Source organism: Colossoma macropomum, unplaced genomic scaffold (assembly GCF_904425465.1).
Source record: "Colossoma macropomum unplaced genomic scaffold, Colossoma_macropomum, whole genome shotgun sequence".
NCBI classification, from domain to species: Eukaryota; Metazoa; Chordata; class Actinopteri; order Characiformes; family Serrasalmidae; genus Colossoma; species Colossoma macropomum.
Genome location: NW_023494802.1, coordinates 32,625,364 through 32,652,059, shown reverse-complemented (window position 1 = coordinate 32,652,059; position 26,696 = coordinate 32,625,364). Strand labels below are relative to the sequence as shown.

The 26,696-nt window shown below is 36.6% G+C and overlaps 1 protein-coding gene across 5 annotated transcripts in view; it reads right to left on the bottom strand.

The window, feature by feature from the left end:
* Window positions 1-23,440, bottom strand: part of ptpn22 (protein tyrosine phosphatase non-receptor type 22) — a 37,560-nt gene extending 14,120 nt beyond the window's left edge. For all 5 annotated transcript variants that reach the window (XM_036591341.1, XM_036591342.1, XM_036591343.1 and 2 more), the window contains exons 1-12: window positions 22,817-23,440; window positions 12,763-12,871; window positions 12,564-12,640; window positions 11,034-11,129; window positions 10,781-10,819; window positions 8,633-8,704; window positions 8,277-8,336; window positions 7,061-7,203; window positions 4,139-4,205; window positions 3,135-3,212; window positions 2,905-2,991; window positions 409-548 (exon numbers count right to left, since the gene is read on the bottom strand). In XM_036591341.1, the coding sequence (XP_036447234.1) occupies window positions 409-548; window positions 2,905-2,991; window positions 3,135-3,212; window positions 4,139-4,205; window positions 7,061-7,203; window positions 8,277-8,336; window positions 8,633-8,704; window positions 10,781-10,819; window positions 11,034-11,129; window positions 12,564-12,640; window positions 12,763-12,871; window positions 22,817-22,918 (1,070 nt within the window). In that variant the 5' untranslated portion in view covers window positions 22,919-23,440. The remainder of the gene's footprint in view (window positions 1-408; window positions 549-2,904; window positions 2,992-3,134; window positions 3,213-4,138; window positions 4,206-7,060; window positions 7,204-8,276; window positions 8,337-8,632; window positions 8,705-10,780; window positions 10,820-11,033; window positions 11,130-12,563; window positions 12,641-12,762; window positions 12,872-22,816) is intronic.
* Window positions 23,441-26,696: the final 3,256 nt, after the last annotated feature.

Below are 26,696 nucleotides of genomic sequence, written 5' to 3'. Positions count from 1 at the left end.
AACTCAATCAATCAATCAATCAATCAGTCATTTTATATCAATATCAATCAATCATTTATAATATTTATTTATTTATTTATTTATTTATTTATTTATTTAACAAACTACACATGCCTTTTTTAGCTACCTAAAGTAACATATGGACAATAATATTAGCTTGGATGTACATGTATTCAAATAGCAACCCTCATTCCTGTGAAATTATAAATCAGATAGCCTGCATAAGGTTATATAATAACCCTATGCAACCCTATGCAATCATTTTTTTCACAGGAATTAGCGTAAAACTTTTACATTTACATATGAAATGTCTTGCGACAGCCTATAATTTGGATTTTGTTCCAGAAAACACAGGAGACATCAGCATTTTCAGCACTAGCATCTGCATAGGATGTAAGACTACCATACCTGGGCTCAGAGCCTAGCTGCAGGCTGTAGTACATTGCACCAAGCTTTGGTTCCGGGTCCAGACAGGTCTCTATCACTGGCTCCGGGTCTGACAGGTCACTATCACTGTCTTCAGGGATGGGTGATGGTGCTGACGGAACCTGATAGGTATTAAGATATACTGTTGAATGAATCAATGACTCAGGAATGACTGCGGCTTCAAAAACTGCAGAAACATATATTCAAACGGCACATGTGGTCCTAGGTTGACATGATGATTTGCCAGTCCCTGATAAGGAATTAATGGGGGTTTGTCTCCTTCACAAAATGAATAGACTAATTAATTAATTAATTTGTGCAAGAATTAGGTTATAGTAAATATTTGGGTTTTTGTATGTGTCCCATTTTTTAGATAAATAAATAAACAATAAAACAACTTAATTAAAGTAAATTAAATTGATACAAATAAATTACTATGTGTACATAAGTGGAGTGTGCCTAATTTTTTCTGAAGCGTAGTTATCGGTGAAGTCTTGCCAATATCATGGTTAACTTAAGGGACAGCAGGGCTGGTTGGAAACCACTTATTGTAATTATTGCATTCATGACTAAATAAATCAAATAAAAAAAAAAAACAGAGTTGGTTGGCACTTTATGGGAATGACTGACACAACGTTACGATTCTTTAATTTGAAAGAATAAAGCAACAAACATGAATAATCTGACCTTTTAATTTCAGACAAACCACACCTCTAAACATTAAGTGGTGAGTACATAACATATCTAACTCAATTCAGTGTTAGGAATGTTTAATTTATTTTTCCTTGTCTTGTATTCAATAGAATGGCTTCGAAGTAAAAACAGCTTGTTACAATTTTAATGTACAACCCCATTTCCCAAAAAGTTGGGATGCTGTGCAAAATGTAAATAAAAATAGGACGCAATGATATGCAGATCATGTAAAGCATATTTTTAAAGGAAAATACCACAAAGACAACATATCAAATATTGAAACTGAGAAATTGTATTGTTTTTTGAAAAATAGCAATTTCAAAATGGACAAATGTTTTTCAAAAAACGATAAAATTTCTAATAAAATTTCTCAGTTTCAACATTTGATATGTTGTCTTTGTTCTATTTTCAATGAAATATAGGGTTTAAATGATCTGCAAATCATTGCATTTTGTTTTTATTTACATTTCGCACAGCGTCCCAACTTTTTTGTAAATGTGGTTCTAAATTTAATATAAACAGTGACATAGTAAATTACTGCATTCTACTTGTGTTACTTAGTATGCTATTTAGTATATATGCAGCATATAATACAAAATATGTGACAATAGCCTAACATTTGGGCAGGCTGACATGTGTTAACCAACCCCACCCACATTAGGCCAAAACTCTGTGTTTACTTTGTGTGTCTAGCAGGCATTACCTGTCATTTCAAATCATATGTAGAATGCAGCAGCCTGCCATTTCTACTAACTAAAACTAAAAGATTTTGAATATATATTTTTGAAATTGTTTCAATAATTTAGCTCCCTGTACTGACACTATGCCAACCAACCCCTGTGCCAACCAGCCCCACTTTTCCCTAAACAATATTTATAAAAAAAATTACATACCTGCAGGGACCCTGTAGCTTGGGGGCCCGAAGCGACTGCATCTACCATTTATAACATGAAACAGCCCTGCATCTGGCTGCAGTAAGTGTCTCTACTCTTCTGCAAAGCTTTTTCACTAGATGTTAGAATGCTGCTGCTAGGAGTTTATTCCCTTTAGCCACAAGTGCATTACTAAGGTCAGCACTGATGTTGGCCAATGAGGTCTGTTCAGCACACACTAATCTAAAATGTGTTCAGTAGTAGTTGGTAACTTCAGAGAATGGGTTCCCTCCATTTAACAGCCCAATAACAGAGTATTACACCACTCTAGCCAACACCTTGGTAATATGGTGACTTTGGTATTGTGTGCATCTGGTCAAGAGAATGCCATTAAGCTGCTGATGCATTTCTATGTGGATTATACAGTTATGTTCAATTTAACACCTGTCAGCAATTCGCAATCTCTAATGTGAAGGGATGTATAGGACAATTATATAGGATATGAAGTACAATTAAAGGAATGGTTTGATCCCTTTTGTAGTCAATCAGCCAATGCAATTTTGGTGTCTAAATTAAGCTTCTTTAGTTTTAAACTGGAGCTGCGAGGCTAACGTAGCTAACAAACACTACCTAATGTTCAGCTACACGGTGAAGTTTTGTTAATTTTTATGGCTTGCGGCAATTTATACTGTGTCCTAAACCACACTGACAAGTCTGGCCAACCTTAATGAAGGCCTGGATGTTATTTTAGTGCAGTGAGAGACATTCTGGGCAAGTATTTATGAAAAAGCTTTTTGACACTACACTTGTCTTGGCTGCAGTACATCTTGATTAAGCAAATTTTACATTTCACTAAACCATCCAAGTGTCTGCTTTTACCACAAACAGCTCAATTCCATTCTTTTCATCTCACCTTATCTTGGTTTGTGTTTGGCTCCATCATCTGCAGATACTTCTCAAACAGGAATTTAACTGCTCTGTACACCAGTTCATACTGCTCCTATAAGAGGAACAATGAAAGACTATTTAAAAAAGAAAAAGGAAATGCAACTGTGAACGTTCACAATCTACTGCCTTTTTGTGTAAAGTATCTAAAGGTATTTATAGAATGACAGACTGAGGAGGAACGGCGTGTAGTGTTACCTTAGTTTGAACTACAGAAGGCCTCTGTGTCCTCATTTCTTGAACCATGTTGAAGATGCTGAAGTTCTCCGGTATTATCTAAACATAAATCAACAACCCATGGCATTTAAATCCCTCAACACCACATCTAGACATCCGGTAATGAGCAAAAATCAGAGATTACCCTTTGTTTAATCAAATTCCAGCTACAATGGCCATTTTGCACAAGCTTTTTTTTCATGTCAGGAAAGCATTACACAGAAGCTTAAACAACTAAATATATTAATTTTTGCAGTATGTCCAGCCATTGCTTTTAATACATCTTCTTTTTAGGAATTCAAAGAAATCTGCAGGGATATTTTTCACACCTCCAAAGTTTTAGAAGTAGGTTGCATTTACTGCTTCTCACCATCCAAGTAATCCCTAACACATTCAATGATGAGGTGGTGAGCTAGGCTCTGAGGTGGTTAGTCCACTGTTATGAGACTGCCAGCAGCTCATTTCTGTCTATTTCCTTTTCTCAGTAAAGGTTTTTTGGCAGCTACACTTCCTTTTAGCCCAATAGAGTTGACTTCTTACAGTGGAAGGATGAACAGAAACATCATTTTTCAGATCTGAAGCAAGAGTGGAGATGGATTTTCTCCTCTTTCTCAAAGATGAAAGCTTTGTAGTACTGTTTATCTGATAGGGGCAGTTTTGGTGGCCTACTGGGTCTTGCACAGTTGTTAGGAGTCCTATTTTCTCCTAATAACCCTTAACTATGCAAATGGATTATTTTATATCTAATCTCCTCAGAAATATTTCAAAATCAACAACTTTTATGGCAATTCTGGCTGAAAAGATAATAAATGAAATGTGTTTTCTGCCATTTGCACAATACTGTGGCCAAAACTTTATCACTTCCAGTGAGAAATCTTCATCTATATCTTTGCCAGTTATCACATGTATGTAAATATATGCAACGACCACATATTTGGTGGACAGTGAAATGGTGACAGTCTGTGTCTTCCAGGGGCTGCTCTTACTTGTCTTTTCAATAGGTTCCAAGTGTAGTCAATGGCACAGAGGGCTCCTGTCCTTCCACAGCCGGCACTGCAAATCCCCAAAGAGGCAAGAAGAGATAAAGAACACAGTCAAAACATACTGCAGTCTCTTAGCATTAGTGCACACATGACTGATAAGCTGTTCTTCTGAAGAGAGATATCATGACAATCTCATGTCAACTTGTTCCTGAATCAGCAGAAATCAGCAGAATGGTGAGAGACGCTGACAGAAGGCGTGACCATTCAAAAATGCTGACTTCCCTGCAGAAACTGAGCAACATAGGGACACCTAGGACCCATTGCTCAAAGGGATCACCTGCTACACAACCAGGCTACTACCACCTCTGTATGGCACTGCAGTTAGTATAGACAAAAAATTGCAGAAAAGCAAGCCTGTTTTACTTGCATCATCTGACATGTTAGTGACATAATGGAATGAAAATTAGATTTTTTTAATTTTGTAAAAGCCTCATAAGACTTCTATATCTTTTTTCTTATCTTGTTACCTAGTCTCTGGATCAGATGTAAGAGTGTGTGCCGTATTTTTTGGTAGTTCCTTTCTGCACTTGTCAGCAATGCAGTGTCATTGCATAAACTGTGACCAAAGCTTTGCCTTCTTCCTTCTAGACAGCCGGGGCTGTGTCAGGTGACTTAGGTTCCACTAGTTCATAAAGGAACCTTGTGGATAGTGTCTGTTTTGGCATGTTACTATGACAATCCTAAGCAGCCTCCATTGTTGGCAAAACAACCACAACCATGTATGCTCAAGGTAATATTAGACTTTGGCATCTATGAGTAATTTAACATCTTTTTCATTAGATGTCTTTAGATGTTTTTAGTCCTTGTTAAGCTAGTGGGAAAAAGAAGAAAATAAAACTGGAAATTAGGCCCAATCATAGAAGTAATTTAGCAGTGTTGCTCAATTCCCTTTATAAAGCCTTGTCAGACTGAGAGATTTACACCTGGTAGATTTCCTGCAGAACACTGGGTACTGCACAGATACATTTTTGTCCCTAATGTACAAAAAATATAAATGTACCCTCTTTAAGGTCAAATTGTACACCTTAAATGAGTTTTAAAGGTGCACTACATTCACTTTTCCACGGTAAAGGTGCATTTGTGCACCCTTTGATACCTTTTTTGAATATAAAATAAAGAAACTCCAAGTTACTACAGGTTGTCTAGGGTCAATGCAACCTACAAGGCAACCTGCAATGTAATTGCAACAGAATATGGTACAATTACATTTGCTAAATAAAGGTACTTACATCATATCCCTAAGAGCACCACCCAAGTGACAGCAGCTACACTCTGACAGCAACTGGAAAGTTACAGTTTAATACCTTTATTTCTGAGACTATGCAAAATTAACTTTGTCCAATAACAGTGCATAATGACATTTACACATTACAACCTGCTTTTAAGTATCTGAAGCAGGTTTGACTCCTGCTTATGTTCCGAAGCATTGCACCTGAGGTTTGATTCCTGCTACTGTTTTGAAGTCTTTTACCACAGCATACACTCCTGCTAATGTACTGAAGCATTTTACCTTAGCATAGACTTCTGCTAAAGTACTGAAGCATTTTACCTTAGTGTACATTCCTGCTAATGTTCTGAAGCATTTTACCTTAGCATAGACATCTGCTAATGTACTGAAGCATTTTACCTTAGCAAAGACATCTGCTAATGTACTGAAGCATTTTACCTTAGTGTACATTCCTGCTAATGTTCTGAAGCATTTTACCTTAGCATAGACTTCTGCTAATGTACTGAAGCATTTTACCTTAGTGTACATTCCTGCTAATGTTCTGAAGCATTTTTAGGAGACTCCTGCAACTACTCTGAAGCACTGTACCCCAGGTCCGACCCCATGTTTTGAAGTGAATTAGCTCAGCATAGACTCCTGATAATACTTTGAAGCACTGTACCTTAGGTTAGACTCCTGCTAATGTTCTAGAACTAAGATTAGATTTCTGCTATTGTTTTGAAGCATTGTACCCCAGATTAGACTTTTACATAGCATAAACTCTTGCTAATGTTCTGAAGTTTTGCATCTAAGGTTAGAGTCCTGCAAAGTTCTGAAATATCGTACCCCTGGTTAGACACTTGCTAATGTTCTGAAACATTTTACCCTAGGATACATTCCTGCTAATATTGTAAACCTTTGCACTCAAGGTAAGACTCTTACAATGTTCTGAAATATTGTACCCCAGGTTAGACAGCTGCTAATGTTCTAAAGCATTTTACCTCAGCATAGAGCTGCTAATGTTCTGAAGTATTTTACCTCTGCATAGCCTCCTGCTAATGTTCTGAAGTATCTTACCTTAGCATAGCATCCCGCTAATGTTCTGAAGTATTTTACCTCAGCATAGAGCTGCTAATGTTCTGAAGTATTTTACCTCAGCATAGAGCTGCTAATGTTCTGAAGTATTTTACCTCAGCATAGAGCTGCTAATGTTCTGAAGCATTTTACCTCAGCATAGAGCTGCTAATGTTCTGAAGCATTTTACCTCAGCATAGAGCTGCTAATGTTCTGGAGTATTTTACCTCAGCATAGAGCTGCTAATGTTCTGAAGTATTTTACCTCAGCATAGAGTCTTGCTAATGCATTTCACATGAGGTTAGATTCTTGCTACTGTTTGAAAACAATTCTGCTTCTGCTCAAAACACTGGGCTTTGTTAACACAGCCCTGTGTTTAAAGTGATTGTGTGCTGTTGGTCAACCACCTACACACACTTCCTGTGTAACTACGACATAGTGTTTGGGACCAAACCATAAAAGGGCAGACAGAGTGTCTGCTTCTTGTGTAACGTCCAAAAGGGGACATTTTATTCTCGATTACAGCCTCTGCCTCACTTGGGCCTGCTCTTTCAACATTCAGCAAGGGCTTGTGGGTTGCTTACCTGCAGTGGATGCAGATAGGTATATCATCATGTTCCTGGTGCATACGCATTTCCTGCAACAGCTCCAGGATGGATGGGATAGAGTCAGGCACGCCGTGGTCAGGCCAGTTCATGTAGTGCAGCTGCCTCAGGGTCCGAGATGACTGGAAGAACAACAGGATTACATGTAACATTTAATCATGTAACAAAAGACAGTTATGGTGCTAATCTTGAGAAAAGGTTAGGTTGTGGATTTCTGTACAGCAGTTGTTCCCAAGCTTGGTCCTGGAGTACTGCAGATTTTAAAGTTCTCCCAGCTCTAAAACAACCTTTTTCATACAATGGTAATCCATGGAAATTAATCCATGGAAAGGTTTTTAGCAATTTAGTTTAAATGAAAGTTTTCTTTTCTACACCAGAGACCACATGAGGACAAGAGCAAAGCAGAGAAAAGAGAGAAAAGGCAGGGGACAGAAGGAGAAACAGTGAGAAAGTCAGGTCGCAACTTACAGTCATATGCAAAAGTTAGGGCGACCTAGTCAAATGACGTTTTGTTGATTTTCTACAAAATAACTACACATTCTCTACAGAGAACATACTTTTTTCACATTTGAATGCACAATTATTATTCATTTGTTGAAATTGGCATATTAGGGAAAAAAGTCATAAAACAAAAAATGTGGCATGTGTAAAAGTTATGGCACAAATGTTATGTTTTGGGTTTTGGGCATTCACTTATATGAGTTTTTTAATCAAATAAATAGAAATTGTGCACTAAAAGTTTGAAGAAAAAGGCCATATTTAAGTTTCCAGTCGAGGATGTGTTAGCAACGGGATCGTATAAACCCTAGAAAGAATGAAGCCATATAAAAAAAACACGTAACCATATAAAGAACACATAACAAGATGTTATTGTTCTTCACACTCAAATATAATGCCTTAAGATTCAAAGTTTCACTTCAAATAAGGAAGTGTTAATTAGCTGATTTATTGGATCAGAGTAGTAATAGCAGCAAAATGTGCAGGTTCTTCAGGGATTGGGTACCACTGCCATACAGTATATTTATTTCATGCAATGCACTGAGTTTCAATGACACAACTGTAAGTGACTTACTTTTTGTTCATATTTTGGGCCTCAATGTCATTTCAGTGTAAGACATTGTACAACTAGATTTTAAATACAAGGCAATATATTTCTCTGAAACATCATGGCTTACACATCAAACCCTTTACTCACTTTATTAAAGGTCACCCTCAGGATCCTTGTCACATAGTCTCCCTTATTCTCTTCTGATTCCTGCATAAGAGTCAACCAAAGCATTTGAGAACATCTTATCACTTTAGAACGTCACCACTCAACCTGATCCAGCATCATGCTCATCACTTTGTTGCTATATTCAACACGGACTTAGATTTCAGTCAACAAAACATAGATTTTCCTCATTCTTTAGTTTTTAAGAGAAGCTGGTGAGAAGCTTTGATGAAAGTTGTATTGAAATAAAACCAGGCAGTATTCAGAGGGGTAGTGTTCCATGCAGTTCATTTTAAAAGGACAGGAAGTGTGGTGTGAGCAAAGGAGGAAGTGTCACTTACACAGCGTACAGTGAATGGTTCACACACAAATGCATCCACCTTAGTCTCAGGCCAGTAGCGCTCACACTTTTTCTGCAAAAGAAACCTCATATTCAGACTGACAACAGTTAGATAAGACATGCTGTCGAAAATGTTTAGGTATAGGCCTTGGTTTTAGACATATATTGGTAAACCCTTCATATTTTCATGTGTATATACACACTCATACGCCACCAGTCATCTGACATGTTTTGTTGTTTTTTCTGACAGCAAATTAGTTACCACATCCTCTACAGAGAACTTTTACGGAAAATTTTAGAGCACAATTTCTATTTATTTGCTGAGTTTCACATCCTGGAAAATAAATAAAAACATTAAATATGAAAAGTGCCTTTTGTACAGGCAACATTTTATGTTATTTAACATGTTAACATGAATTAAAATAAGTAAACAGTGATTGTGCTTTAAAATGTGCAGAAGTATGCTGCTCTGTAGAGGATGTATACTTATTTTTACTTTAAAAATTGACAAAACACAACAAATATTTGCATACGACTGTATATCAACAATAACAATCACATTATCTATAGTAACTACTCCTTTCCCACCCAGCCAAAAGTGGATCCAGAAGTATGTGTTTGATTAATCTGAAATAAATAACTTGCTTGGCTTCTCCCACACAGCCACACAGCAAGTTGGACAGGTTTGGTTTGCGAATTTAATCCAGACACCCAAATATCAGTCATAATTGTCATGCCTATTTCAAATCCTTGCTTAACAGGAAACAAAAAAAAATTGATCACAAAAAAGCATATTACAAGCGAAATAAATGATTAAAATATACATATTAATCCCTTAAAATCCCAGGCTTATAACAGACTAAGGCTTATTACTCAGTAACTATGGGGACTGGTTCATCTATTATATTATATTATTACACATTAGTTATTGTAGAAGTGTGTATTAAAATTTTGGGGCCCTGGCCATTTAAGGGGTTAAAGTATTAGCCATCAAAGTGCCCCAATTTCAAGATGGGTTAATTCGTCAGCTTAAACAGTGTAAGGGATTCTGTCAGTGTTAGTGTAAGGGATATTTAAAGCTTTTTAGAACAACATCCAAGTAGATTATATGGTTGTATGATATGTAAAAGACTGGGCAGCCTTGGCTAAATTACAAAAGTTGTTTTAATTTTGTAGTGAAAAGAACTAAACACAGTATCTGTTGATTAACTTATTGTCTTAATTATCTTGATTAACTTACAACATAATAAAAATAAAATAGTAATTGTGGCATGTACAAAAGTTTGGACACATTACTAATTTAGTACTTAGTAACACGCCCTTTGGCAGATATCACAGCGGTTTTTCTATTCCTGTTTTAGGAAAATTTACCCTCTAATCCCTGCAGAACGCTTTTGGTTCTGCAAAATACTTAGGCCAGTTCACATGCAGGTAGGATCTACCTTCTGATTGCTAAGTCAGGGAACTGTGAAAGCCTTTGTAAAAGCTTCAGCTTGTATATCTTGCCATAGATCATGGTCGATTCTGAGGTATGTTTTGGATTATTGTCTTGATGAACTCTTCTCAGCTTTCTTAACCAACTGTGTCACATTTGCTTCCAGAATGTGCTGATGTTTAGTCAAATCTCCAGAGTTTCCTGTTTTGTACAATGTTTTCTGTGCCACTGGCTGGCATACAACCCCAAATAATAGATCCACTCAGTTGGCAAGGTGTTTCTTTCATCAAATGCTGGTCCTTTTTTAATCCAAACATACCGTTGATGATTGTTAGCAAAGAGTTCCATTTTTATTTCATCATTTCACAGCCCTTGTTTACAAAATGGCTATATGCTTTGCATACTTCAGACTTTTGTGATGAGGTCACAGGTAATGTTTCCTTATGATGACTCTTCCATGCATATCATGTTTGTGCAAGCAACGCTGCACAGTAAAATGGTCCACTACCTCTTCTGTGTCAGCTAAACTTTCATTCAGGTCTTCTTTGCTGTCATATTAGCAGTTCTGAGAGTTAATCAGTCCTACCAGTCCTTTTTACTTAAACAGTTAACAAAATATGTAATTTGGCCAAACCATTGCATATTATTGTATGACATGAGGGTGAATCTCTCTCTACTTCATACAAATATCTAAAAGAATATTTTCAGCCTTACCCTTCCCATTTCAAACTCCCTGCAAGCCATTACAACGATCTATTGAAAAGAAGAGAAAGAAAAAGCAGAATGAAAGAAGTGTTCTCAAGCATGTTAGGTTAGGTTGTGGTTGAAATGCATAAACAAGTTCTTTATAGATAACCACTTTACACTTCTGAAGAGGTGCAGAGATGCTGTCAGATTTTTTCCCCATAATGTGCAATTGGGTCCTATCCTGCAAGTGTTGCAAGTCAAATAATAGCTGAGTGCTTACCTGCACATTGTACTCCCAAAGCATCCTCCAGAAGTCCAAGACAGTGTTTGGCAGTGGTCCCTGTGTTGCGATGTAGGCCCTTGGCCCAAAAACGCCCTACAGTATGAAAGAAAAATGACATAAGCCATTCCAGTAATTCATAATTGGAGCAGTGAGAGAGTTAGAGTAGTGTTGAAGACTTTCAAAAGCATTGTTTTAGTACATTTCTGAGTTTTTTGTACTCAACTACTAACAGATGGCACAATAGCTGCCAGACAGCATCCACACATTGTCACTATCATAACAAAACCTCTGTTTAGTTGAGATTTTATTTCTTTATTAATTACAGGATATGAGAATGCTAGCTGCCCTTTACATTTCATGACAAATAGATAAATAGAATGATCCAGAATTGCTTGGAATGAAAGATGCAACCTTTGTTTTCTCAGTAGCCATAAAATGCAATTTTATGGCTTTTGGGGGTCTTTCAGTTGAACAGTGAGTTGAACTTCTTCAATATAATATTTTTTGATCAAAATGTATATGATTTAGAAAACCCTGGCCATGAGGGATAGGGATGCAGTCTCCCTTCCCACTCTAAAATGCAGGGGTGTGGCTAGAATAAGCCTCTGTCTGTGAACTCTGTGTGTTTCAGTAGTGACATGAAAACAGCTTTTAAATTTTTTTTTATTTAAACTCATAATAAATATTAACATTCCAACTTCACTTTAATAGAAATCTAAAATATATTTTTAAAAGTGTAAAAAAAAAAGTTGAAATTTAGGGGTTGGGGTTTGGGACAGACACCGCCTAATAGAAGGCAACCTACAAAAGACGACTTTGTGTATATTTAGCTTATTAGTAACTCACAATGCCTTTCAGTTTAAATAGATCATAACATAATCCTAAACATGTAAGGTCTGAATGCATAATTGTCTTTTTAAGTAGTTCTTTTACTGTGGAACTGCAGTTTAACTAATTCAGTAGAATGGGCCATATACAGGTACATACAGTACTGTGCAAAATGATAAATAAAACAGAACATGGTTTTATTTTTAAAGAAGTTTTCTAATATCTTGGTTAGGAGAATACAGTTAAAAGAAGTTTAGTTCCTGACTTTTTGGTAAACTGTATGGATTTGTTAAATTCTATCAGCAGCACCTGATTTAATTTAAAGAAAGATTAATCATCTGAACGGGTATTGGATGGTAATTGTAAACGTGGGGCTTCCTTGAGGAGAGGTGTGGAAATGGTTGAGCTAACCCATTCACAAACATCAAATCCCCTTTTGACAATGGTTCTATATAGTACCAAAAATAGTTCTGCTATTGTTACAATGTCAAACTTAACAATAATTAATAACGTAACAATAAAAGAACCCTTGTTGGTGCTGTATAGAACTGCACATAACACATTCTCCATCAGTCTGAAGAACCATTGTCTTTACTCAATAAACCTAGAACCCTTTTTTTTTAATTTATACCAGAGCTTAAAAGAGAACAAAAGGGTACTTTAGTGGTAGGATCACTCAATTACTGCAATGCAGTGTACCTTAATGAAGTTTGCATTGATGTAATCGGTGTCATTTTTGGATGTGCTTAGAGAGAGCTTCACTCTGGTGTGGTCAACTGTGGAAAAACACAATCATCAGTGATGCCTCGTCGACATACAGAGTGCGCACAGCCAGATTTGACAGCAGTGACCATCAATCAGCAAGTGTGAACAGAAGCATTTCAATGGTTTCACTCACATGGAACGATGTCCTTGTATCTGTTCTTCTTCACGTTGTCCTGCTTCTCGGCAGCCTTGGTGGGGTAGGTCTTGTCTGTTCGGTATTTGGTGGACTGCCTCTTTAGTTTCTGAAGGAGCAAAAGGGTCATTGTCAGTATAAGAAACTGGTCAAGTTTCATAAGAATATTGCCAAATAATGTATTTCTGAAATATTGTTCTGATTTTGTAAACCTCTATGAATATCTCAGCATAATGGCATTTGCTTTAAAAGTGTTGTACATATTTGGTACCATTTTTCTTTGATTGAATGTAGGGGACTCTGACCCACGAGGTCTGCCTGAACATCTTTAGTAAGAATGATTAGTGATAATAAGACATTAGAAGGCCCTCCATATTTTTTACAGCCATATGCATTATGATTCCAAGTTAAGTCTTTTCAACATTCAATAATTTTTATCATAATATCGAAAATTTTGTGTTTCCCTGAAATGCTGTCCACTGTGTCATGATTGGGTTACCTTACCTGAAGGTCAATCATGTGTTCATAATATGCTAAATGTAAGCAAAAATGTCCACCCTGGCCAACAATTATCTCAGTACACTTACAGATACATATCTGTCAATGTATTGAGATAATTTCACTTAATACAATGACTTGAAAATGTCTAGAAAGTTAAAAAAAAATCATATAATATTAATATTAATATAATATTAAGTAATAGCTCATGTATATCTAATTTGCATTTTTATAGGGCTCTTGGCTCAGGGGGTACATCCATCTGTTATGCATTTGTAACATGATGGGTGGTCTTATTTTGGGAAAATTCAAGTCAAGTCATCTTGATTGTTATTCCTCAAGTGGTTTTGATTGTCATTCCTCATGTTCACTTCCTGCATGGTCCATATACAGAAACCAACTGCAAAAACGGTCCATTTTGAATTCATCGTTTTGACCTGCTTATTTACATATGTGTGCCTATTCACCCTACAGCAGTTTAGCCTCACCCATTTACACAAGTGTCAGACAGGCCTGACTTTATGGCTGAATTATGTTTCTGATACATAAAACTACACAAATGTCCATAAAATGAGTGTAGAAATGGTATGTTGTGTGGTTGGTATAGGTTAGTGGATACCACATCTGCCTTCTACGCTGTAGGCTGGGATTCAATCCCCCCGCTTGAGTAAGCACCCTACACTATACCAATAAGAGTCCTTGGGCAAGACTCCTAACATTAACAGTGCCTACCTGTGTAAAATGATCAAATTGTAAGTTGCTCTGGATAAGAACGTCTGCCAAATGTAGAAGAAAAATATATTGGCCCTTTAAAGTTTATTTTTAAACTGTGTTATAATCTGCCACTTTCATAGTCGAAATGAGACAACAGTAAGCCCACTATTTGAAAGGAAGCTGGGTTGAGGGTTTTTGTGTGTGTGTGTGTGTGTGTGTGTGTGTGTGTGTGTGAGACTCTGAAAGCAATCAGATTGCCTGTCCCATGAGACAGAGACCACCGTAATAGATAACTTTCCGACCACAGCTTGCTTGTATGCAAGGAGATCTTGTGAGTGCGTCTTTGAGCAATCAGCATGGAACATTACGTTCCTCCTACCTGCGCAGGGGACACGTCTTTTATTTGAAATGCTTTCATTTCTTTCCTGCTGCATAAGTAGCTCAGTATAGTAGGCCAAAGGCCAAAAACCTGCACGTTTTCATGGCAAAGTATTTTGAGAACTGGTTTAGTAAGTTTAGTTAGTTCTGCAGCAAGAGATCAGTGAAAGTGTGCCTTGTTTTTAGTTGAGTGCAACGTTTAAAGATAACTCATTCATCCTTCTACACTGTGAAAATGAGCATATTTGTGGATTTTAAGCGAAGCGTGAGCTGATGTCGCACAAATACTTTTTTTTCAGATTTTTCGGGGCTTTGAGAGCACAAAAAGTTTTTTTTTTTTTTAAATTCAAATTTACCTACTTTTATATGTGGTTCTAGACATGTACCATATGTGGTACATGGCCATGACCACAATAAGAACACTGCTATTGCACACACAAGTTTCAAATGATAAAGGGTTGGTTTAACCTAGGGCCTGGGTGATAAAATGATAATAATAATAATAATAATTCATAATAATTAATAATAATAATTAATAATTCATTATTGCGATATAACTTTCCTAGAAAAAATAAGAAATGTTCTATATACTATGCCATTCTCACACTTCCAAGTTCTAACGACAGCCCCGGGGGCATTTTGCACTGTAAGAAAAGCAGCACTACTCTGCTGTCGCTGTAAGAGGGCGAGTTTTTTGACATGATTCGAGGAGGGAGGGGATGGGGACTAAAATGGGTCACCGAATAGACGTAAACGTTTCAAACATGGGGTTATACCTTCCCTGTTTGAGTGGAGCGCTCGACGATTGGTTCTTCTGTGACCAAGTGTGAGTGACAAGATAAGTGGCGTAACTGTACAGGTCCAGAGCAAACTCACTTCTGTCCTAACATCCTAATAAGCTTTAACATCGTTAAATTATAAATTAATAGATAATTAATAATTATCTATTAATCTGCTCCACACAACTACAGCGCTGTATGTTACACTCATATTTTAGTATTAGTGCAAACCCAAGTAAAAATGGGTTCATGTTAGTTACAGCATTACAACGAAAGTAAACTGAAGATGCCGTATATGTGGCACTGGAGAGCGGGAGAACGCTAGCTTCCCAGGCTAGCTGTTTTTAGCAGCTGGCTAACTTGAAGCAGCACTCTGTCACTCACACTAGAACTGAATTTATGTTATTGTAGTGAACTACAGTGATCAAACTGGACAAAAAAGACGGACCTCAATGGCAATAACTGCATTGTGATTCTCTCACCCCAGACAAACAACATCCTCCTTTTAGGTGTGAAGTCGTTTGTTTGGTGTGAGAGAATCACACTGCAGTTGATGCCACTAAGGTCCGTCTTTTACACAGCGAGCGTCAGATATATTGCAGTTCTTCCACCCCCCCAAACTACTACTGTAGAGAAATTCAAATGTCTGAGACCATGAGGTAGTTATAATTTTCTGCATTGTTATCTTGAGATTTATTAGTAAATTATCTTGTAATCTCAAGATAAAAAAAAGTTGCTATCTTGAGATAACAAGTTAATTATCTTGTGATCTCAAAATAATAAAGTTGCTATCTTGAGATCACAAGATAATTAACTCGTTATTTCAAGATAACAATCCAGAAAATTATAACTACCTCATGGCCTCTCCAGACTTCCGCACATTGTTGAGTTTAGCACCTGTAATCACGGCCATGCTGTGCGTGTCAGAGTGCTGCTTTTACCAGCTTGTAAAAACAGCTAACCTGGGAAACTTGCTCCCACTATCTCATGACAGATTTGCAAAATGTTCCTCTGTTTGGCAAGCATTTATCATGTTCTGACCATAAAGAATAGTTTAAAACCACAATTAACTGTCTGGTTTCTTCAACAACAAAGCAAAAACCAGCCTTTGAACTTGAAAGAAATAATGATTTGACATTTATCGTGTTATTTGTTATGAACTGGTATGATTTTTTTTGGCCATATCACCCAGCCCTATATGAACCCCTTAAAGTCCCAGGCTTATTACATAGTAAGGTTTAATGTTCAGTAACTACAGGGACTTCAATGCAAACTGGCTGAGCTATTCTTAGATTACAGAAGTGTATATTAAAACTTTGGGCCTACTGGTGTCCCTGGCCATTTAAGGGGTTAAAAGGAGATTATAAAGATTTTTCAAAATCTCTGTATAATTAACCGTAAGAGTGTAAGCATAAGATATCCAGAGTGGTTTGATGTGAAATTCCTATTTTGACCAGAATTGTTCACAGTGGTGGTGATAGGAACCAGACGTCTACGGAGTTTAATGCCTCTGAAAGCTCCATCACACAAAGTTATTACATAAAATAGTTACAAATACATTGCCTGAGGCCTGAGACCGTGGTTTTCAATAGGTTTGCATCAAGGTTTTAGCGTAAAATGTATTTTAAAATCTATTTCTGCTGGAAAGACACAAAACAGTCCCCAAAGAAAACCTACTCTTTTGTATTACAATTTTTAAACCATTATCAACATTACATATACATTCACTTGTCATTTTGGATAATAAATCAAATGGCTATACTTGCATTGCTACCCCTGGTTCCTATCATTACCACTGTAAAGAAGTCAGTTTGTAAGTTTCTCTGCAATGAACAGTTTCACATCCAACCACTCAGAATGACTTTATTTACATATCAACCCTTGAATTCTCCAGAAATTTTGAAAGATCTGTGGATTCCTTTACTTTATCAAATGTAAGGTTAACATGCAAGAACGGTGGAACTGATGATGTACATATTGATTGGATGAGATGCCTTTACTTTGTACCTGATTTCTCATTGCAAAGCTGCATTGCTTATCACTACACCATCAGCCCAAATATGCAGGTTATAAACACAAGCTAAACACTTTGGCATGTTTTAACCACTTAATAAACATCCCTTAGAACCTCACTGCATGTGCATGTAAACATCACCTAAATGTTCATGTTTGCACCTACACAAATTTGTATTATCGAAACTTAAACACATCAACAATTTAACTGACTTCATCTCTTTGCAATATCTACAGTAAATATATAAAGATAAGGGATGTGGGAAGGTGATTTAAGTTGGGGGCACTGAAATTTAAACCAGCATTTACGTAACAGGAACGATGACGACATGCAAGATGATTTGCCTTTTTCCATTAGAATTTTTCTGATAATTTACATCAAACAGAATGTGACATACTGCACTATAAAGAGGCGAGTGACAACATATAACTGACACATCAGACAGCTGATGCACATCCTTTATTTGCTTTCGCATTCTGCATAAACTTTAAGCAAATGAACTGAGTTGTGACCAATCACATTTTTTTTTCTCTTTTTTTAATTTTTACCCGATTTTCTCTCCAATTTAGTCGTCTCCAATTCCACCCGCTAGTTAGGACTCCCCCAATCACACGATGCTATCAATGCTAAGAGGGTGAAGGCTAACACAGGCTTCCTCCGAGACCTGTGAACCGCCAACTGCCAGATCTGTTATGTCAGCTAACAGATGCCTGCGCTGACTAGCATCGCGCTGAGTGATGGGGGGAGAAGGAGGGGCCACAATTAATGCGCAATTACTGTTTATTTGCTGAAAGTAACATATGGAGGGGGTAAATCATAAAATGAGTCTTTTGCAAATGTTTTGGCACTTTTAATATTTAATGTTTTTTTTTCCAAATACATTGTACTGAGCAAATAAATAGAAATTGTGCACTATAATTGGCAAAAAGCCATAATTAAGGATGTAGAGGGTGTGTTAACTCATGTTCACTTAGAAAATCAACAAAGCGTCATTTGGATGTGTTCAAATGTTTGCATACATATGAAAATATCAATTTTACAACCTCTCTGTATTCCTTAGAATTAAACAGGCCGTTGTTGTTGCTGTGCTTTTAAGACTGGTACAGCTCCAAAAGTTCCCTGTCAAATTACATGTTTTGTTGATTTGAAAATAAGTGAACACATCAAGAGAACAAAATATAAGTACGGGATATTTCGGCAAATTTTAATGCACCATCATTACTTATTTGCTGAGATTAACGTATTGGAAAAAATATAAAAAATAAAAAGTGTCTGAAAATATAAAATGTGCTTTTGCACAGGCCACATTATGTTTTATTTTTTCCCCAATAGGTTACATTCAGCAAATAAACAGTAACTGTGCATTAAAACTTATTCTCTGTATAGGATGTGTTAACTTATTTTCACGTAGAAAATTAACTTAATTAATTAAATTTTGCATTCCACTGTAAATGTAAATGATCTCCGTTTTGACTGGCTGCCCTGTATTGTGCCTCATTTAAAAAGTATTGTGCTAGTTTTCATGACACATTGTTCACACATTGTTTTTATTCACAAAAGCAAAGAATTCAAAACAGGCTGTTTTTTGCTTAGCCTAGTCTCTATATATGGTCTGTTCAGACTGCATAGATCAGTACGGACTGGGAAGAGAATGGAATGTTGGAAACTTTTGGAAGGTTTTTACACACAAACCTTTTTAAAACTGATTTATTTTTAAAATGTGAGGAAAATTAAGTTTTCCATGGTATGAGCCTGTAACCCCTTAAAATCCCAGACTTATTACAGACTAAGCCTTTATTATTCAGTAACTGCACTGTTAGAAATAAAGGTATTGTGGAGATACATTTTTTGTTCGTCAAGGTACAAACAATGTAAATATGCCCTCAAAGATACAACAGTGGTTTTAAGGTCCAAATGTGCACCTTTTTCCCAGTGGAAAGTATGTATGTGTACCTTTTCATGACAGTTACTTTCACGTTTTAAAACAGAAAAATAAATGAACACATAACATATATATGATACATTAAAGCCTGGAGATGAGACGGGGTGTGTGGAGTCAATACAACTTAGAAAATATAATTTTGGTACAATTATGTTCCCTGAATAAAGGTACTGAGAAGTACCCTTGAGGGTTCCACCCCAGTGACAAGAGGGGTACCACCCCAGTGACAATTTCATACTTTTTGGGGTGAACAGGCACTTTAATGCAAACCGGTTGAACTATTCTTAGGTTATAGAAGTGTGTAATAAAACTTCGAACCTGCTTGCAGGCCCTGGCTATGTAAGGGGTTAATCCGTCTTCTCAGAGGTAGGTATACAATATGTATCTGTATACACTGTATACAAGCAACGCATGTGTATTGTGAACGTGAGCAAGGCACACTATAGCAACAGCTAAGCCTGATCAAGCTATTGTACCACGGCATGTTTTCGTCTGGTCAGCTTTTATGGCATATCACTCAAGAGTTTCTCAGATGTTTGCTTGTACACACATATACATGATACATTATTGCCTCTTTATTCCAGTAGAAGCAGAACACACACCAACACTGTCAACATGCTGTGGCTATCCGAAGATGCTGTTCACAGACGCTATGATATGTCCGCAGTCCCTGCAGTGGTACTGAGTGTTTTAACTGCCACAGTAATGTACGAACATACATTGAGTTTGTACAGAAGGGCTGTGCGCTTGTAATGCATTAGCTGGGCGTTGGAATTTGCATGAAGTGTGTTTCTGGCCTTAGTGACTGAGAGGGCTGAATGAGTCACTTAACACTCTTCGGCAGTTCTGCCTGGGCTAATGTTGTAGCGCTAACGGGCACATAGCCTTGGCCAGCAAGGCCTGGGAAAAAAGAGAGCTCTCTTCATGTGATAGAGGGTCCAGACAGCTGCCCCTGGCCAACAGGATGTCCTTCTGGCAAGGGCTCAGCTTGGGCTTCTTCTGAAGTAGCACTTGGCCCACTCCAGCCTGTGTTCAGATGGTGGCATGTGGCCTAAACCACAGAGCGCTTTTCATAGGTCAGGAAGTGATTTCAGCCCTCTTGGAGGTGTCAGTTCTCATGCTGGAAGCTGCAGCACTGACCCCACCTTCACTTCATTGGAGCTGAGAATCTAATGAGTTAACGAGTAATGCAAGCTTACACTGCACCACTTAACATTTTTCATATCATATCATATTCATATCAGTTCATATCAGAATAATCAGGATTATCTTGTTGCAAGAACAAAGAATAGACCTAATCCTAATAAATGCAGTGTAGCAAGTATCATATTATTCAGAGGATTTATGGAACCAATTATGATCATATTCAGCTTTATTGATCAATTATGATCATATTTAGCTTTATTATTGTTATTATTATTATCATCCAGAAACAGAACATATGCCTTCTACCTTCGTCTTTTCCCTCTGGTTTTTGCAGCTTGTCAAAGGGGCTGGCAACTCAAATGTAAATATCAAAACAATTTTCAGAAAAATGTGTGACTTGATGATCATTAACTACAACAAAAAACATTCAAATACAGCTACGACCTGTAAAAACTCCACTTTTCTGCCGGATCTGGACTGTGTGTGCATTTCAGGCCATGCAGTAATTGTAACCATGGCAACAGCTTTTTCAATTTTTTTTTCCTTTTTAAGCTTTTATTTTCTGGCAGAAGGAGGACTTTGAAATGATGTAACATATCATTATTATTGAGGCATACCATTCAACCAGGAATTACTATGGTAGCCGATGTGGTATAGGCGTTTGTGACCAACGCAAGTAAGACCAATCATGTGAACACCGTTAGCTTTTTCCAGAGTACAGAACTGTGAAACAGACGCAGCAAAACTAACCTGTGTATAAACACGGTTTGAAGACAGCAGTTAGTTTGCCAGGAAAGCTTTGGCCAAACATTAACTTAAAATGCAATTTTTGATGAACCTAGACTTTCAAAGTATTATTTTGATATAAGTATCAAACTACCTTGCTTTTATTAAGCAGACATTATAATGTACCTTTAATGCACATACATAAAAAGAATGATGCACCCTGCAGTCTTGTGTATTGTGAAATTTAAGATCATGTTACTGAGTGTTTTACGCTCTCCAGGGACAGTTTTAAGGGTTTGCGCAGCAGCATATTAAATACTGAGCTTATCAAAAAAGGCGCTATTCATGTTAAGACAAAAGGGGTAGGGGCTCGAGGGCCTCTGAGGCCCTCCTGTGTACACCAGTGTGTGTGCCTAAATCATTATCTGCCTGCCTAAAACTATGTTATCTCAAAATAGACTGATTGACTGATGATTTCTAACACTGTATGGCCTGTTATTATCTATAAACATGAAAGTACCAAAAGTACACGGCATCCTTACAGTTCGCAGTAGCAGCCCTCTTGTTGCAATTGCTTGAATTCTCTCCTGTTTATTTTTATAGATAACAGTATGTCATACAGTGTCAAAAACCACATAAGCAATTTCAGATCACTTAGTAATTCCATGTGGTTTGATGCAAGTATGTGATCATTTACGTACGCAATTTCTGCATCGCTATTTGTTTCCGTTTTCTTGTTAACTTGTAACTCCAGAACGAACAAAGCAAACTTCAGACATCAAACATTTACACAACAAAAGTTTGATTTTTGAATTTGATGTATATAAGCATGTATTTTACAGCGAAAAAGAGTGGAAAGACTTTTGACATTTCAAGTTACAAATCGTTATTTGTCCATAAGAACAGTCGATCTATGTAAAAAAATGGTTTAGTATAAAACTTTGTGTTATTAAATATACATTATTCATTCATTATACAAGATTTAAAAACTTGTTTGAACATTGTTTGAACATTGGTTTCCACATTCAGAGAACAACTCAAACCAGAAGCTGTAAAGCAGGCCTTAGTTCTCTTTTCGTCAGAGTTCTTACGTTGTGGTGAGAAGAGGAAGTCTATATTAAGACCCTTCAGCCACTCTAACTGCTTTCTGGCCAGCTACATTATAGACTCCATTTTGCTTTTGCTGAATTCTTTACCATTTGGGTCAGATTTACGAGGCCTCACGTCCTACTACAACGGTTTACTTGTCCACAGATATACAAACAGTGAATGTAAAAAGTTTAAGTCCTGCTGAACATACTGTCACATTGTTGAATACTTTTCAAAAGTTTGAGGACACCTTTGCCATAACATAACATACTAGAGACTAAACAGGGTTCTCTGGAGGAAAGCAATATCACATATTTGGTTTTTCTATGGTAAATATTTATGACAGTGCCATCTTTGACAAAATGCCAAAACCCACACATTTGTTGTGATGTCAACACTCGAACCTTTCAGGTTTTTTAATCCACCTTTAGGGCAAAATACTTTCAATGTGCCTTTTTAAAGAATAGTTTGGAAAAGAAAATTACCATTCAAACCATCTATCAGGCCAGACTTACGTTAATGGAATTTTTGAGGGTATTTTTTTGTTACGTAACTGAAATGTAACAGTGAGAAAGGTCACATTTCAAAACATCCCCAAACATCTGCTTTTTGCCTTTGTCATGGTGAAACCATATATAAATACATATATATATATATATATACATACATATATGTATATACATATATATATATATATATATATATATATATATATATATGCTCTTGCGTAAAGGAAGATGCTTTTAAAGGACAGATGGATGGACTCACCAAGAATTCAGCCTCAAAGCCACTGTCCTCATCCCCGTCCACTGCCTCCTTGCTGGCAAACTGAGCCAGAAAGCCCCTCAGAAGATGAGCTTGCTGGTTCATGGTTTATATGTCCCACCAGTGACCTCTGTCATGTCCCAGAGGATGGTGTTAAGGTAGGCTTGCTGCCTGGAGACAGTTCGCCTACCTGCCTACCTGCTTCTCTCTCTCTCTCTCTCTCTCTCTCTCTCTCTCTCTCTCTCTCTCTCTCTCTCTCTTACTCTCTCTTTTCCTCTCTCTCTCTCTTACTCTCTTTCTCTTTCTCTTTTGGATTTCCTTTCCCCTCAATTAGTTCTTTCCCCTTCTCCTCCTCCTGTCACTGTCTCGCACAGTCTTTTCTTCTTTTGTCGTAGCGCCTGTTGGCTGAGAACTGGCCTCAGGCTTGAGGAACTGAGCGCTTGAAGTGCTAGATGAGCTGTCATCACGGAAGCAGTGGTGGTGGCAGTCAACAGCTTCTGTGGTCAGATTAAAAATATCACTGTGGTCGTCATCTCTCTCTTTTGCTCTCTCAGTCACTTGTTCTTTTTCTTCTCTCTCGCTCTCACTTTGCTGTTATCTTTTTTCTTCTCTCTCTCTCTCTCTCTTTCTTTCTCTCTCTCTCGCTCTCTCTCTCTCTCTATTTCTCTCTGACGCTCTTTCTCTGTCCAACTTACAGTGTGTCACTGGGTCCTAGAGCCGCCCCCCTCTGCAGGAAACTTTCTGTGGGTGTGATTTTGCTGTTGGTGTCTCAGAGTTAGAGCGTAATGTAGAGAAAGAATGTTAGCACTCAGTTGCACCGCCTGTTGGGCAACTTCAGGGCTGGGGTGGGATCGTGGGGTGCCAAGCTTGAGTCTTGTCAGACCGGTGGATCTACAGTAAAAGTGTTACAGATTCCCTGTGATTAATGCCCTATCATCAGCTCATTCACTGGTTATTATTATTATAATTATTGTTATTGTTATGATTATTATTACTTAGTAACTACTGTGAGTTACTACTACTATAAACTCCTATCAAACTAATATGTAAGTTATGTAGTCCTACCATTTAGGAGTATTATTATTACTTATCACTATATTATGCTTATTTTTACTTAATTAAATCAGTTATTATTTAGTATTAAAATTAGTTAGTCATAACTATTATAAAACTAATACATACGTTACATAGTTCGTATGTAATATTATGATTATAATTATTTATATTATATAATTATTATAATTATAAATATTTTGAGACTAATATGCAGTGTATTATTATTTTATTGTTATTATTGCTATTTAGGAACTACACAAACAAGGTTAGTAATTACTTTTCTTATTACTTATTACTAAGTTACTACTATGAGTTACTACTATTATAAACTACTATGAAACTAATATATGTTATGTAGTTATTGAAATACTACCATTTACTCCTTTAAATAGTATTATTATCATAATTATTATTTTTCCTTAACAACTTATTTTTCAGTAATTACAATTTTAGTAATTATAGTTTTTCACACCTACTATAAAACTAATATGTAAATTACGTAGTTATTCATATGGCACCACTGACTTATTTAAACAATGTTAATATTATTATTGCTATTATTATTATTATTATTTTTACTATTGCAAATTTCTATTATACATTTTTCAGCAAATAATATGAACCTAACATGCAAGATATTATAGGATATAGTGTATAATTATAGCATAGTATTATAGTACTTTTATTACTTAGGAACTACCCTGGGTTTTCATTAGTAGTAGTAGTATTATTACTTATTTAGTAACTACTATAAATTATTTGTTAACTACTGTGAAAGTCAAATGCAAGGTATCATATTACTATTATTATTATTTAGGAACTGCATTTAAACTGGATTATTATGTATTAGGTACTACCACCTTCATACAGTTGTATTCTTTCATATGTGAATCATTAACCATTGATCACTGACCTGGTTTACCTCAACATACTGTACATCTCAAATTAATACACACTATAAAGCTGTAAATCACACAAGACAACATATTTATTATAGTTTATTTATTATTGTATTGCAACTATAGTTTGCACTTTAAATTCTACCTCTGCTTCTGACTTTACTGTGTTACTGTTCACGCATATATCTGTATACAATGCCTGTGCACATGTTGTCTTTGTGCTCTTGTCTGCTGTCTTTTTATCTATTTTTTAATCACTGCATGGAGACGTAGCCAGACAGTGTTTCATTAAACTGTACAACCCTGTATTGATATAATGACAATAACGTTTATATGAATTGAACTGAATTGCCTTAAACTGAATTGAATTAACACCTTGAACCCTGAGCTTATTTTTCAGTTATTAACCCATTAATGACCATATCTGACTTTTTAAGTGTCCTTTGCTCTTTTTGTTCTCTGAGCTTGCCGAGCAGGTTTTAAGTCAATCGAACTACATGGCTTAAAAGTGTTATTTCATCACTTAATTTATCAAATTAAATCTAGTCCTCTACTCATATTGAACTAATGACTTTTTAACAAAACAATAAAAAACTGACTGAGTATAAAAGTCTTCACCCAAGGTTTAGACCAAGATCAGAACAAGTTAGATCAGAATAAGTTTTTTGGGAGTTTTCCTTAATATATCAGATTTAGTGGTTGGCATAAATGGGTTAATCTGAAGGATATTTACTCAGTAACTACTACAAAATGTTTGGTAACTACGACTTAAATATGTTGTTATTACTGTACTAACATTGACTTAATCTTCCAATTTAAAGAGCTGCAGCATTTCTTTTTCCTACAGCCATAAAAATACATATGCAAGTATAAATAGTTACTAAACAGTAATCATACACATAAACACAGAAACAACCACACAGTGTATCACACACTAAACATTATTCACTGCATCTGTTCTAAATGTATAGATTATATGCAACAATATTGATGGGACTTGGTTTTACAAAGCTAATCATGTGCGAAAGTATGACAAAAATGACTCGCTGATGCCTCCAGCCCCAGGCTTATTATTCAGTTATTAATTTTAAAGCTTACTTTTCAGTAACTACTATTAATTAATTCAGTATTATTAGAGTTCCTCAAAGGAGACCATGTACAGGCCCTGAGGGTTTCAGGGCTTAAAAAGCTGTATAACACTTTACAAGCTCTGTCTGCAAGAGAAAAGAGGGTGGTTCCCTAAATAGGCTAACCCAGCAAGATGAAACTTCCTGGCCTCTAACTCATCTTGGTTGAGTATGCCACCAGGGCACATCACTGTGGTGTGTACGCTGGTTAGATACATCTCCACCTCAAAATCTATATCAAACAAAAGTTTAACCAGAGGTTGTAACAGATGACAGTGATAATGATGCAAAAGAGTGAAGATGTTAAGCTTTAAGAGTGACCATGTCTGACAGATGACAGCAAAGTAGTACATTTCACTGTTTTGCTTTTCAGTTCCTGTGAATTTAAAAATAAGATGCTGTGGGAGAGAGTTCAGATGTTCAGGTTTGACCAGCAGCTTTAACAAGCTAGCAAAACCCTCTTTTTGGCTCCATCTAGTGGCTGTTGGAGGACGTACAGTATTTTGCGCAAAAGGAGATACTCATTCAGCAATGTTGCTGGTGCCTACACTTGTTAAAAAGGGCTCTAAAAACATGCAATGTCACTTCATACAGAACCATTATTAAAATGGCCAGGGCCCACCGGAGTGTAGGTGACTGGAGCTCTAATTGGAGTATAGGTGAATGTAGAGTTAGGTGTCTTGCCCAAGGGCTCTTACTGCTGTAGAGAACTGTGTCTACCTCACAGAGGGCAGCAGTATCATCCACTACACTATACCAATATACATTTTAAGGTGCAGTTACTATCTATATACTACTCAT